Here is a 15,271-nt window from a genome sequence, read left to right as displayed (position 1 = left end):
TACATAAGTAAAAGTATGCCTTTTTGCAAAGAGTCTTTGAACCAAATCAGAGCTGGAGTTAGACTGTTATCAGCTAAATTTTTATTAATGATTCTAAAAATGAGCACTGAAACGGTTTATAGGGGTCTTTAAAAGTTGCACTAGTGAGAAAGACCCCCCTTCCAGATCACCCAGTTACATAAATAAGCAAACAGGCAGCTGCTTTTATGTCCCCACATTATTAAATAAAGGTCACTGGTTTTTTGGGCCAAAGATAGTTTTGCTTTTCTCGTCTGAGATGGTGTGACGGGGAGTCCTCGGATACAAGCTCTCTTCTATTTTGTAATCATCTTGAATTCCTGATAGTAACCAAGTCCATTCCATTTTGTGGATGGAATATTTTGTATGAAAATTTCTAGCCTCAATGGTTAGCTAAGACAGCTTTCATGAATTTTTGCTGGGAAGACAGAAAACACACCCAGACGGATGCACACACACTCATCAGGTGTCTGTCACTTCCGAATGGTCACCTCTGTGCTGTAGCACATTTCTCTGATTGACCACTGCAAGTAACTCCAACAAATTCCCTCACATTTCAGTACCTTTTCAGCGTTGTGTTTCCCACCCATGCAGGTGTTTGAAATAGAGCCAATTTCTACTTTAAAGTGCTCTATACAGACTTTTGGTACGGGGTGGGCTAACACATGTCATCCACGTAGGTACACTAGAAACTTGAAACAATGGAGAAAAATTCAATAAAAATATCAGAGGCAAATCCCTGTTAAGGAATTAGAATGATTTTTTGTTGTTGTTTTTAGAAGGTGGACTTACCTGGAAAGGTCAAAAAAATAATTGCTATTTATCAATCACTTATGCACCTGCACTATATACTAAGTACTTGGTATACTGTATAACACCTAATGCAAACATAAGCTCGAAGAAAGAATTATTATTATCCCTATTTTATAAAAAAAACACTGATATGAGGGAGGGTAATTAACTCATTCAAGGTGTTACAGGTAGCAAGTGTGTTAACTAGGATTGAATCCAAGTCTGTTTGGCTTCAACACCCACATTCTCACCATCTCACTGTTTTTCCTTCCAAATATGTCATGTAAACAGCTCACTGTGGTCCATGTCTCTCCCAGGATGTTTCTAAAAGGAATGTCATGTTTGACATCTGTCACTAATACAATGAAATTATTGTGACCATTATGGTCCATTCTTTTCTGAGTCCAAGTATTTAGCTTGACATTTGCAGTAACTAACCTACACAGAAATTCCTGGAATATGTCAGTCATTTCAACTACTTTTCTTGCTTTCTTGAGATATCAGGGAATACTGGAGAATGTTTAAAACATCATTGTGCTTTTTTTTATTATAAAAGTAATAGTTACTATAGTAAGGTTAGAAAATATAGAAAAGAATAAAAGGTAAAATAAAAATGCCCGTACTCGCACTATCCAGAGATTACTATTGTTAATACATAAAATTTTATTTTTATAAATTTGACATCATACTGGACATACTGTTTTATTTCCCATGTAGTTAACATTTACATTAGCATTTTCTCACGTCATTTGAAATTTTGCAAGTAAACATGGGTGAATTTGTCTTTAACTTTGGTGTAGGGAAAGACTTTCTAATTGTGACTCAAATTCCAAATGTAATTTAAAAATTGGCAAATTTTACTAGATTAAAAAAAAACTTTTGCAAAGCAAAAAAATTAAAAAAAAACATAATATAGTTATTACGTACCTCCTAATATGATGTACTAAGAAAGACACAATATCAGTGTTGGTATTCTTGCTAAAATGGATAACCTGAATTCAATCATGAGGAAACCTTAGACAAACCCAAATTGAGGAACACTCTGCAAAATAAATGGTCTGTACTCTCCAAATATACCAAGATCATAAAAGAAAATAAAAAACTGAAGAGCTATTCAGATTAAAGAAGACTGAACACACCTGCCAACCAAATTAAACATGTGATCTGGGAGTCTGAATGAGAAATTTATTTATAAAGGACATTTGTAAGACAATTGACTGAATTTGATTTCTTTTGTTTTTGAGACAGAGTCTTGCTCTGTTGCCCCTGGTGGAGTGCAATGGCATCAGCATAGCTCAAGGCAACCTCAAACTCCTGGGTTCAAGCGATCCTCCTGCCTCAGCCTCCCGAGTAGCTGGGACTACAGGCGCAAGCCATCATGCTCGCCTAATTTTTTTCTATTTTTTGTGGAGATGGGGTCTCCCTCTTGTTCAGGCTGGTCTCGAACTCCTGACCTCAAATGATCCTCCCACCTTGGTCTCCCAGAATGCTAGAATTACAGGCATGAGCCACCATGCCCAGCCTGAATGTGGTCTATTGATTTTATAATAGTACTGCATCAATGGCACTTTCCTGATTTTGATCCTTGTACAGAGATTATGCAAAGAATGTCCCTGTTTTCAGGAAATACACACTGATGTATTTAGAAGTAAAGTGGCATTAAATCTGTGACTTATTCTCAGAAAAACATACTTGTATATGAGGGAGATATGATAATGCAAATGTTGTAGCATGTTAACATTTGGGGAATCTGGGTGAAAGAATACAGGTGTTCTTTGTTTTTTGAACCTTTTCTTGAATCTGAAATTATTCAAAATAAAAAGTTTTTTTTTTTTTAAAGGAAACAGTTGGAAAATATCAGTGTGCAAGTCGAAATTCTTAACAATATACTCTGCAGATGTGAAGAACAGAGATGCACTGAGGAGGACGCCCAGGACTGGGAGGTAGAAAGGAAACTGGGCGGAGAACAAATAGAAAGTCCAGGGCACAAGGTCCTGATGGTTCTGTGGCAAGGAGCTTCCTGAGAACTCACTGGCACTGCATGTTAGAAACATCTGCTTTGGCGGCTGATCCCTCCCCAGCTGTTCTCAAGCTCAGCACTCTCCTGCCTGCTGCGTAGGCCTTTAACAGTGCCCCTACAGCTGGCAGGACAGACTGTCCTAGGACACACAGGGTCCCTGTCTGCCTGACATCCTGCAGTCTGTGACCAACACAGACATTTAGCACTCACGTTGCAGTCTAGAAGGGAGTCTTGTCAACACAAGCATCAGAGAGAAAATAATGTATGAGCTGGCCCAACACTTAGAAGAGCACGAGGGGCCGTTCCTGTACTGCATGCCCTGACCTCTTCTGTCACGCTCACAGGTCACATTGACTCCACATCAGAGCCCTAAGAGGAGGGAGAATATAAAATCTGTGATAACCTGAGTGTGCCAGAAAAGTCCAAGAAAAAGAATCGTATGTATTAACCTGTTTTCCCATCCTAACTTGTACCTGGAGAAGAAACTACAGAGACAAGGCAAGAAATAGAAGTCTTCCCCCAACATAAAACTCTTCCTTGAGGTCTGTGAAGTCCAATCTGTTGCAAAGGCTGACATAACTCAATAAGACGTGTTAAATCAACACCAGGGGTCACTCAAGTATTTGTGGTTTTTCCCACCGTAGGCAAAAAACCACAAATAATTTCTAACTAGCATATTATTAATAGGTAGTAATTACCTCTTTTACGCTTTGGAAGATTCTTTTACTGTATATTTGCTGATACTTTGGGTGGGGAAACACATGGGGAACCGTTTGGTGTGGGTTTTATTTATTTTTGAAAATGTAGACATTCCCCTGGAAAGATGTTAACACAGTGGGAACTTAAATTTCTTTAAACTTTGCCAGTTCTATTCCTAAGATCTGTTCCCAACTCCCAATAAAGGCTCTTAGTTGTTTTTTTTTTAAGATGGTTTTAACTACTTCATCAACAAGAAGATTAATGGTTAGCATTATTTATTCACATAATGAAGAGCTAAGGCTAAATTTTAATGTCTTAGGGATAAAAACTTTGCCATTTAAAGTACTTCATGCTCCACAAAGTAGTGATAAAAGGTCTACGATGCAGAAATTTTATAATATATTTAGAGAAAGAGTATTTTGTGAAGATCAGCATGAATGGGGGTGGAGGGAAGTTACCTGAATTTACTCTTCTGTTTCTTTCACTAGCAGATGGAGAACTTTCTGGAATAGTTCCGGGTAAGTTTCCCATCTGGGCTGGCTTTAGGTCCTCTGCATTATCCACAGTACCCTTGGGTAGTGCAGCTTCCACGTGGGGGCTGCAATTCTCCCTGGAATGAGTTGCAGCGACCTCAGCCTGTGAAAAGGGAACAGAGTGTCAAGATTTCCTGGAAAATAAAAACAATGTTGGAGGGTCGGCCTGGTGACTCTCTAGCCAACCAGTGTCTGTGGTAGGTTGAATGGTACGTAGGAACCTGTAGATGTTATCTTATAAGGCAAAATAACTTAGCATATGTGATTAAGGCTCCCGAGATGGCAAGATTATCCTGAATTATCCAGGTGTCCTTATAAGAAGGAGACAGAGGGAGGTTTGACTACAGAAGAGGAGAGGGTGATACAACAACAGAAGCAGAGACAGATTTGAAGCTGTTAGGGTGCAGTAGTTGAAGATGGAAGGGGCTTGAGCCAAGGAATGCAAGGAATACAGCTCAAGAAGCTGGAAATGGCAAGGCAAGGATTCTCTGCCCGGAGCCTCTGAAAGTAGCCAGCTCTGCCATCACCCTGACTTTAGCCCCGTGTGACTTCTTTTGGAGTTCTGACCCCCAGAACTGTAACAGAATACATCTGTGTTGTTTTAAGCCATTAAATTTGTGTTGGTTTGTTATCGCAGCAATAGAAAGCTAATATAATATTTAATATGAATTTACCAGGTACAAGTTACCATGCTGATCATTCTGAAGGATACCAAGATAAACAAGTTCATAATCATCAAGTACAAAAGTAGAGGGACTATGATATTTGTTTTTTAAGTTTTTTTTTTTCAAATGAAACTATATTGTTTTTGTTGATTAAAAAAGTAACACTGGCCAAGTGTGGTGGCTCATACCTGTAATCCCAGCACTTTGGGAGGCTGAGGTGGGAGGATCATTGGAACCCAGGAGTTTAAGGTTGCACTGAGCTATAATTGTGCCACTGCACCCCAGCCTGGGTGACAAAATGAGACTCTGTCTCTAAAAACAAAACAAAAAATAAAAATTTGAATATAAACTCATTGTAAAAATAATTAAATAATACAGAAGGAAATGGTGATGGTCAGTTTTATGTGTTAACTGGGCTAGGCAACAGCAGCCAGTTATGTTTTTGGTTTTTTTTTTTTGAGACGGGTTCTTGCTCTGTCACGCTGGCTAGAGTGCAGTGGTGTGATCATATTAATAGCTCACTGCAACCTCAAACTCCTTGGCTCAAAAGATCCTCTTGGCTCAGGCTCCTGAGTAGCTGGGACTACAGGCATGTGCCACTATGCCTGGCTAATTTTTCTATTTTTTGTAAAGATGGTGTCTCACCCTTGCTCAGCCTTGTCTCAAACTGCTGGCCTCAAGAAATCCTCCCATCTTGTCCTCCCAAAGTGCTAGGATTATAGGTGTGAGCCATTGAACCCAGGCCCCCTTCAAACATGAATCCATGTGTTGCTGTGAAGGTATTTTGTAGATGTGGTTAACACCTACAATCAACTGACTTTAAGCAAAGGAGATTATTCTTGACAACCTGGGTGGGTCTTATTTAACCAATTGAAAGTCTTCAATAACAGAATTGAAGTTTCCCTGAAGAAGAAGAAATTCTGCCTGTGGACTGCAGCTTCAACTCCAGCCTGTCCTTTCTGATTGCCTGCCCTATATATCCTATGGAGTTTGGATTTGTCTAGCCAGTCTCCGTGATTGCATAGGCCAATTCCTTGCGATTCATCTGTCTACCCACTTACCCATTCATCTATCCTACTGGTTTTGTTCCTCTGGTAGAGCCGTGACAGATACAGAAACACAGTAGAAAATAAGAAATAACATCCCCTAGACAGAAGCACTATTAACATCTTAGTATATCATTTCCCAGATGTGTTGCTCATATAAACATAATATTTAAAAATAAATTGGAATTGGCCAATAAACACATGAGAAGATGTTCAACACCATTAGTCTTTAGGGGAATGAAAAACAAAAACCATCATGAGATACCACTTCACACCCATTAGGATGACTATAATGAAAAAAAAACACACAATAACAAGTGTTTATGAGGATATGGAGAAATTGGAACCTTCATGCATTGCCGTGCAAATATAAAATGGTGTAGCTACTTCGGAAAACAGTCTGACAGTTCCTCAAAAAGTTAAGCATAGAGTTGCCATCTGACTCAAAACATCACTTCTGCATATATACCCTAGAAAATTAAAACATCTGTTCACACAAAAACTTGTGCATAAATGTTCTTGATTATTGTTTATGGTATCCAAAAATAGAAATGATCTAAATGTTCATTAACTGAAGAATGGATAAATAAAATGTGGCCTAGTCAAAGAAAGTAATGTCATTTGGCAATGGAAAGATATTAAATACCAATACATGTGGCAACATAGATGATACCGGGAAACCAGAAGCCAGTGAAAGAAGCCAGTCCCAAAGACCATTCGTGCTCGGAATGGGAAAATATATAGAAACAGAAGATAGGTTTAGTGGTTGTTTAGAGTGGGCTGTGGGGTGGGGGAAATTGAGATTGCTAATGGGTAGCCATTTCTTTGTGGGGGGCAAAAATGTTCTCAAATTAGATTGTGGTGATGGTTGTCAATTGCACATTTTAAATGGGTGCTATGGTTTGAATATGTCCCCTTCAGAATTCAGATGTTACCAAAGTGATAGTATCAAGAGGTGGGGCCTTTAAGAGATGATTGAGCCAGGAGGGCTCCTCCCTTGTTAATGGGTTAAGTCATTTATAAAAGAGGCTTCCCACAGCCTTCCACTGGTTTGCTCTTCCCATCTTCTGCCATGTGAGACACAGAAGAACAGCCCTCACCAGACAACCTAACCTTCTGTTGCCTTGATCTTGGACTTCCCAGCCTCTATAACTGTGAGAAATAAATTTCTGTTCTTTATAACTTACCCAGTTGGTGGTATTTTGCTACAGCAGCACAAACAGACTAAGACAGTGGGTGAATCATATAGCATATGAATTATATTTCAATAAAGCTATTTAAAAAATAAAACAGAATTACATATTAAATGATATATTTCTGTAACTTGGTTTTTCCATTAACAACATATCAGAGACATTTATCTATGTCAACATATATATAGTTCTACCTCATTCTATTTAATGGTGAGGAGTAGTTGCTTATTTGATGGCTGCATTACAGTCTATTATGTAACTATACCACAATGTATTTAACCAATTTCTACTGGAGGACGTCTCGGTTGTTTCTAACTTTTCAATATAATAAGCAGTGCTGGAATATCTACACGTCAGTGTGAACCCATCCAATCATTCTGTGAGAATAAATTCCTAGATGTGGACATGGTGGGTCAAAGGATATGCACATTTTATATTAACATGTGTTTCCAGAGGGCCTTCCATAAATATTGCATAAATTCACAATCTCACCTTCTCCTTTTAAGGGTGTCTATTTCTTCATACCATAACTCCATTGCTTGTATTAATACATAGGTCAAAACACAGTGTAAAAATCTGTGATTTAATAAAGCATTGAGGACAAAATGCTTATCTGTCAAACTTTTCACAGTTCCACAGCAAACGAAGAAAAATAAGAAAAATGTAATGAGTTTTTCATAAAGCTAAGTTAATCCAGTTTAAAGAATTGTCATTTATTTTGAGAGTAAGTACATTTTACACGTTAACATGCTCAGAAAAACTTTTCTCGTATCCTCTCTAACTACCATGTCTCCTTTCTCCTGGGGTGGTGCCATCTTTCATTGCTTGGGTTGCAACTTTCCCAATTTTCATTTTAATGGGTCTTATCAACTTCTGCAGCTATGACACACATACCAGAGGAAACCTCCTCAGTGTCCCCAGAAGAGAGAAGAACATAAGCATCTTCCACCGAGTGTTGTCTTCTGGGGATTCTTCTTATTTGTGTTGATTTTACTTTTTGGCCCAAGTGGTGCTCTTCTGCTCCCCTGAGTCTTTGAAGGGCCTCAGGACCCTGCCCTCCACCTCCCACTCTTTGCAGCACAGCCCTGCTGTATGTGACACAAGCTTGTGTCTTGTTGTGGGCAGCACAAGGTGTCAAAGAGGAGAAGATGCTTGAACTGGGTCCTAAGGAGTGCATTTCCAGTGGACAATGAGGGAAGGGCGTTCTAGATGCAGGGAAAAGCACACACAAGAGAGGAATATGAAACCTATTGTGTGTTCAGGAATGTGAACTATTCCAGAGTAGTGGAAACAGACCCAGGTAGATAGTAGAAGGTGCTGAGGTGGGAAAGGGAAGTCTTTGTGACAAGTAAAGGAGATTGGTTTGTTTTGAAGGCAACAGGAAGCCTTCATGGGGTTTTTATCCATGGAAGTAAAATAAATTCACCAGGTATGTTTTGCAGAAAGATCACTCTTGGGTTAGCGTAAGTGATGGAAACAGAAGGAAGGAAGGGACATAACAGGGTGATCAGTTACAATTACTGCAATTGTCCAGATGAGATTTGATTAAACATGAACTAGGACAGTGGCAGTGAAAACAGGGGAAAGAGGTGGGTCCAGAAATATTAGAAAGGCAGAGAACCAGCCTCTCGGAACCTCAGTTTGAAGAAGGGAGCTCCTTTTTGGCTCTAAAATTATGACTCTAGGAACCATGCAGAAGACATTCCCTTTAGGAAAGCTAAATAAAAAATACGACATGGCATGAAACTCTTGGCACTTTTCCAGTAAAAATCATATAAACTTAAAAAAAATATATAAGAACATTTGACCACTTTCTGGAATTACTCCAAAATTTGAAGTCCCTTAGAGGCTAAGTAGAAATGGCAATGGTGACCTTATAGTGGTGCCAGTCATGATCAGGTTTCCATAATTCAGTTAGGGATTCTTGCATGTTTGTAGTGGGTCTTATCTAGCTCCTTATCACTGTGTTTAGATAAAATGATCACTTCAGCTAAACCAACATCAGTTCATTGTGTTGAGGGTTAATTAGTTCTATGGCTCAAGACTACATGAAAAACCAACCAACCAACCACACAAGTAAGCAAACAAAAACCCAGTGTATCTGAAATAGGAATCAGAACAAGGAGAAAGCCTAAAAGCAACTACATCCTTTTCTCTTTGTCCCTCCATCTGTCTTTCTTCAGAGACACAGTCACTACCCACATAGTCCCTACAGAGTAAGTGGGCCCAGGAAAAGTCTTTACATACAACACATTACATATAACATATATATTACATTAACGTATATATTTGTTACATATAACAAAGGAAAAGGAAACTTGGATGCTTTTCTTTCAGAAACACACAGTTTTTACTGAGGGTAAAGATGCAAATCATGTTGAGCATTCTTTCCTTTCTTTCCAAATAAACTATTAAAAGCCAATATCTGCAGTGATAATAAGACAAGTATTTTCACAAGTTAATTTTGTTTTGCAGATCCATCATTTTTTGATCCTAGTAAAGCACTGAGTTACACACAGGGACTAATTTTGTCATTTAACATTTCCAGATAAAGATCCTGAAAAATTTAATTGATTTAACAACAGCAGTAACAACAAAATGCCTACACTGGATTTCAGGGCAAATGTGAATATCTTCAGTCTAAAAAGTGGCTTTTCACACAGACATTCGGTAATTTACAACTTGGAATAGATTTAAATACCACAACCCTGAATGATCTCACAATTGTTTCATCAAAGCCACTTTAACTACTGGGATTTAGAATCCGGGCCGTAGCAAAGATCTCCACCTATATGTGCTTATTTAGAGACTTGAGCCCTGTTAGTGACCAAAACTTAAACTGAAGCAGGTGAAACACAATCTCTTAGCATAAAACAACACAAACTGGCCTTCTGTTTCCAGAGCAGAAATTTAAGGTTCTTTTCTTTTGAAAACTAAGAAGGTCTCTCAATTATCTTACCTATATGCAACACATTCTAGAAATTTTACCCAATTTCATAATGTAGATTTGAGGATAGACATAGCTCAAAGACCAGACATATTTACAAATTAATTAGATCTATGCATCTTGGGGATATGCCAAACAGTGTTCTTGTTCTAGATATGCATGCAGAGTTTATATTTCCATACCACTGAGAGGTATACCTGCATTATACAAATAATAATTGTACTGTGGCAGGGGACAGGGCAGTGGGTGGAAGGTTTTATTTTTTCCTTGAGATTAAATTGTAACAAAAAAAGATTCAATGTGTTTCTACATTTTGTGTCAACTTATTTTTATACCTCCGTGTCTTAAGGATAAAATTTTATCAATTTTAGACAGAATTAAAAAGTCAATTCCAAGCTACCAGCTGATCACAGGAATGATCAGTATTGCAAAAAAGGTATTGCTTTTAACTATAGACAGGTGGGTTTTTTGTTTGTTTGTTTGTTGTGGGGTTTTGTTGTCGTTGTTTGGTTTTTGGTCTGGATGTACTACATGTGTTTTACAGCTTTTGGGAAACATATTTGTCTAACAGCTGGGAAGGAATAATTTGTCGAGGCTCCCTGGAGCTAAAGCCTTCCTAAATCAAATTATTAGCAGATGCATTTCATAAATATATTTGTCTCTAAACATATAGGAAGGAACAATTCTGCAAAATTTGATTTTTTATAGTTTAATTCTCATAAATGTAACAATAAACAGCAACTCTCTAAAAGCACACAGAAATATGATTGTTTTAAAAGTAGGACTTTGAGAAGTAATTCAGTCCATTTTACTGACAATCAAGAATTTTCTTTTCAGATATTAGCAAAAAACTGCAGGATCCTTGGAGACCATCCATTCCAATCTAGCCTCTCCTTTTATAACAGGCAAGGAACTTTGAGTTATTCATATAGAGGAGGGCATTTCTCCAACTAAGAGAAGTTTCCCATACTTTTCTTGTTATTATGCATTATTTTATTACAGTGTCTTCTTGCCATTTTAGACTAAGGTAAAAGTGAAGAGAAAGTCTGTAGACAGGTCTCAAGAAGTTTAATTCAGAATATTTTGAAGTCGTGCCTCTAAGAAACATAAATATTTTATGCAAGCAAACATATTCATTTCATTTTAAAGATACTGCTGAACTTCTGAACTCTAAGCCTTATACATTTATGAAAGTAGTGAAAGCATTACTATTCTGATAGCTATAGAGTGTTTAATTAATAATAATCGTACCTTTCCCAGATCAGATTTCCAAAGTCAAGTGCTTGGGGCAGGGAAAGGTATATGCATGAGTCGACTGTGAGACTATTTTCAGGTTATTTTAATATTGAATTTCCTCCTTGCAGACTGTCATTAGTCTAGTTATGCTTCTAGGAGACAAAAAGACACTAAGGAATTTTGGAACCGGGAGGGACGTGCAGTCACTCAAGAAATATTCACTAGTGCCTGCTGCAGATCGATATGAAGCAATTAGTAAGCACTGGAAACACAAAGATTAAAAAACAGGTCCTGTTCCCAAGGAGGTAACAGCTCAGGATGGGAGGCAAACATGGAAACAAATAAATACAACAAATTGTTTCGAAATGTGATAGGAGCAGGTATAAGATCACCTCTGCCAGCATGGTGGCAGGGGCAGGGGCGAGGAGGAGGGTGTCAGGAAGAGCTTATGGAGGAGCAGGCTTGAGTGTCTGGAAAGACAGGTACATATTTGTCATGTGACCCAGGAGAGGGAGAAGGAAATGTCTGAAAGGAGAGAGAACAGTGAGTACAATGGCACGGAGATAGGAACGGAATAGGCTTAGAGAACAAGCTGTAAGTTTTGCCTAGAACGTGAGCTGGGGGGAGAGATGAAAATGGAGAAGTTGGCAAGAGCCGGCTCAAGGTTGGGATAGGATGGCATGCTATATAAGGATTTAGGATTTTATCTTATAATAATCATTGTAATAACTTATACTAAGCACTTATTCTGCATCAGCCTTTGGTACAAGCACTTTACCTGGATTGAATTCATTTAATCCTCACAACAACTCTAAAAAATGAGTACAGTCATCCCTCAGCATCCATGGGAGATAGGTTCCAGGGCCTCCCTCGGATACCAAAATCCATGGATGCTCAAGTCCCTTATAGAATATGGCGTAGTATTTGCATATAACCTATACACATCCTCTCATATACTTTAAGTCATCTCTAGATTACTTATAATATCTAATACAATATAAATTCTATGTGAATAGTTGTATTGGTTAGGGAAAAAAACTAATAAGAATTTTATTTTTTTGAATGTTTTTGATTCGAGGTTGGTCGAAGCCATAGACGTGGAATCCACAGATACGGAGGACACAGCTTTACGTATTATTATTTACCTCATTTGACAGATAAGGAAACTGGGGCGTAGTGAGGTTAAATAACTTGAGCAAGGTTACACAACTAATAAATAATAAATCCAAAAGTCAAACCCAGGTCACCATATTCTTGACCATTGGTTTATGTGCCCATCTAATAGATTGGCAGCTTTTTTTTTTTTTTTACAGAGGACTGATATATCAGATTTTACTTTAGAGTGGTCATTCTGGAGGTCACATGGAAAGTCAGCAAAGGATTTGGGGAGAGCAGTTAGAAGACGTGTACAAAAACTCGAGCCAGAGGTAATGACTATGGGACCCAAGAAATTCAGGAAGAAACCCAGAACCCTCTCAGGCCTTGCAGTGGCTTGGCTCAGAGGGACCTGGTGGATTTGACACTTGCAGAACACTCCTTTTTAGCATTCCATCCTGCTCTGTACAACAAAATGATTTTCAGTAATAACCATGTGATGAAATAAATGATAATGGCTGGAAATAGTGAAAAGTTTCTTCTACTAAAGTCTTATACGTTACAACATGCCAGCAACATATATAAAAAAGAAAGATTTTTGCAGGAAAAGGAAAAAAGAATGATGGATTATTTTTAAATGACATCAATGTATTTTTGAAAAAAAAGGAGAAAAAAGTATTTCTATGTATTAGTCCAAAGCAATAATGAATAACAAAGATGACCAAAGTGTTCCCAAGAAGCCCATAAATCTAGGGGGGAGAAGGACCTTTAAACAAACATTTTCCAGGTGGCAAGGGAGCGTCATAGCAGTCGTCTTCCGGCTCAGTATTGAAGGATAATAGGAGTTCAGCAGGCTGACCTGGGAGAGGACGCGGGGAGGTCATTCCCATAGGAGAGAACTGCCTGGGAAAAGGCATGGAGTTATGAGAAGCCTGGGAGAACAGAGCCCTGTGAGTCATTTGGCTTGGCAGACCCACAGGTGACAGGCACTGGCAGTAGAGGAAAGGATGACACCAGATGGAAATGATGGGACCAAATAGTAAAAGGTTTTGCACACTACAAAAAAAATTTTTTCTTGGGAAGATAGGTGGTACTGGTGGTGGGGTAGATTGGTGAGGGTGGTGACAGGAAAGGCACAAGGACTTGGTAAGTGGTAATGGGCCCATAAAAAATGCAGACAGTGGCACCTTCGGGATGGAAAAGAGAAAACAGTGTCAAGATGGGTGGTCATTTGGGCACAGGCTTCGCCCAGGGCCAGGTAATAAGTCTGCAGTCTCAGCCTTTACTAGACTCTGGTCTGCTTGCTTCTTAAATGTACTCCAAGAGCCCAGCAGATGTGCCCCACGTGTGGTAGGTGCTGTAACTGGCACCTAACGTGTCCTGCACAGAGTCTGCTGAGACAAAGTGCATGGTGTTTAAACGGTAGCTCCAAAAATGCCCTTTAGGAAAGGCAGCCATAAGTCCCAGTTTGCTGGGCTTCAGCCAGACTGTCTGGGAAAATTTATTAATAGTGTTCCCTTTCACTCTTAACAGTATGATTTTGATTATAAATTTATATGGAATCCCTATCTTTGGGTAATCCCTCTGAAATGGACCCTTGACGGTCCCTAGCTTTGTTTATGAAATCTTGCGGGTGGCAAAAAATGGGAAGAAATCCTGGCCCTGATTTCTGTCTCAACCCACCCACCCTCCATGCCCCACTCTGGGAATAAAGTCCCCTTAGTGTCCCCAGAAGAATTTGCAGGGGATGCAGCCTTGACGGACAGTGGAAGGAGTACTGGACAGTAGATTCTGCTGGAGTTCTGCCCCCAAACAAGTTGTGCTGCCTTGAGCGCGATGTCCCCCTCTCCGGGCCTCTGGGTCCTCATCTATCAAGTGAGACAGGGCGCAGCTAGCCGGCTTCTGAGATCTCTGCTAGCTCTAAGTAACTACCAAAGTGGCCATTTTCCAGAAGCCAAATATACTTGGCAGTTTCCAGAAACTCCCACCTTCCCCTGAGAACCACGGCCAACCCCAGCTCTGTGCAGAACCCACGGCTCGTCCGGTTACTCCTGCCTCTGCCCTGGCTGCGGGCCACCTTCGCAGGCTCCTTAAACACAAAGGCTCTCGAAACCCATCCTGGTAGAATAAATTTATATGCAAACACACATATGCATATATGTATGTGTGTGTGTGTGTGTGTGTGTATCTATCTATCTATCTGTAGTTCCTGGTTAAGACAGCAGTTAAACAGTGGCAGAATAAAGCTGCTCTCACCGTGTCCTCTCCACTCCCCACCTACTATGGGGGGCTGCGAACCTTGGTCTATCCTGCTCCAGCGGACCCCCGGCGCCCCCAAGCGCTAAATGTTTTATGTCTGTGTGTTTTTAACTTATTTTTTTCTTTTCTTTTTACTTTGTTTGTTTGATTGATTGTTTTACCTTGAATTCCTCTTCCCAGCTCTTCTTGGGCGCGGGGACGCGGCTCCGGTCTCCAGCAGGCTGGGAAGGGCGGCAGCCCATGCTGCGCCCGCCGCTCCTCCTCCGCCGGCTCCGCCGCCTGCGCCCCGGGCGAGCGCTCCTTGCCGGGCCGGCCGGGTCCGCGCCCCTGCCCCTGCCCCTGCCCCTGCCCCTGCCGCTGCCCCTGCGCCTGCGCCTGCGCCTGCCCCTGCCCCTGCCCCTGCCCCTGCCCCTGCCCCTGCCGCTGCCCCTGCGCCTGCCCGTGCCCCTGCCGCTGTCCCCGCCCCTACCCCTGCGCTTCGGCGCCACCCGCGTCTCTCACCTCCCGCACCTCCCGCACTTCCACGCTGGGCGGAACGCGCCGGGCATCTGGGCAGTTGCCGGGAATGGTTGCCACAATAAACTGCGTCACGCGGACCTGGCATCTGGGCGGCGATGGGACTTTTGTAAACTTGGAACTAGAAGATTGGAGTCGTCTAAATGGCAACTAGGATGCAAATTGCAGCCCTCTCCAGAGCAAGGAGGGGAGGGGAGGGCCCACCGCCTGGCCAAGTTCATTTTAAATGGGAGTCCTAAGCATCCTGCGGGA

General features: G+C 40.5%; 1 protein-coding gene across 1 annotated transcript in view; it reads right to left on the bottom strand.

Annotated features, from left to right (window-relative positions):
• STMND1 (stathmin domain containing 1) overlaps positions 1 to 14,745 on the bottom strand; it is a 28,554-nt gene extending 13,809 nt beyond the window's left edge. Inside the window, exons 1-2 of the mRNA XM_045551840.1 lie at positions 14,665 to 14,745; positions 3,988 to 4,165 (exon numbers count right to left, since the gene is read on the bottom strand). Coding sequence (XP_045407796.1) covers positions 3,988 to 4,165; positions 14,665 to 14,745 — 259 coding nt within the window. The remainder of the gene's footprint in view (positions 1 to 3,987; positions 4,166 to 14,664) is intronic.
• Between the last annotated feature and the right edge of the window lie 526 nt (positions 14,746 to 15,271).

Source organism: Lemur catta, chromosome 5, assembly GCF_020740605.2.
Source record: "Lemur catta isolate mLemCat1 chromosome 5, mLemCat1.pri, whole genome shotgun sequence".
NCBI lineage: Eukaryota > Metazoa > Chordata > Mammalia > Primates > Lemuridae > Lemur > Lemur catta.
Note: the sequence above shows the minus strand (reverse complement) of the source record. Positions and strands in the feature narration are given on the sequence as shown.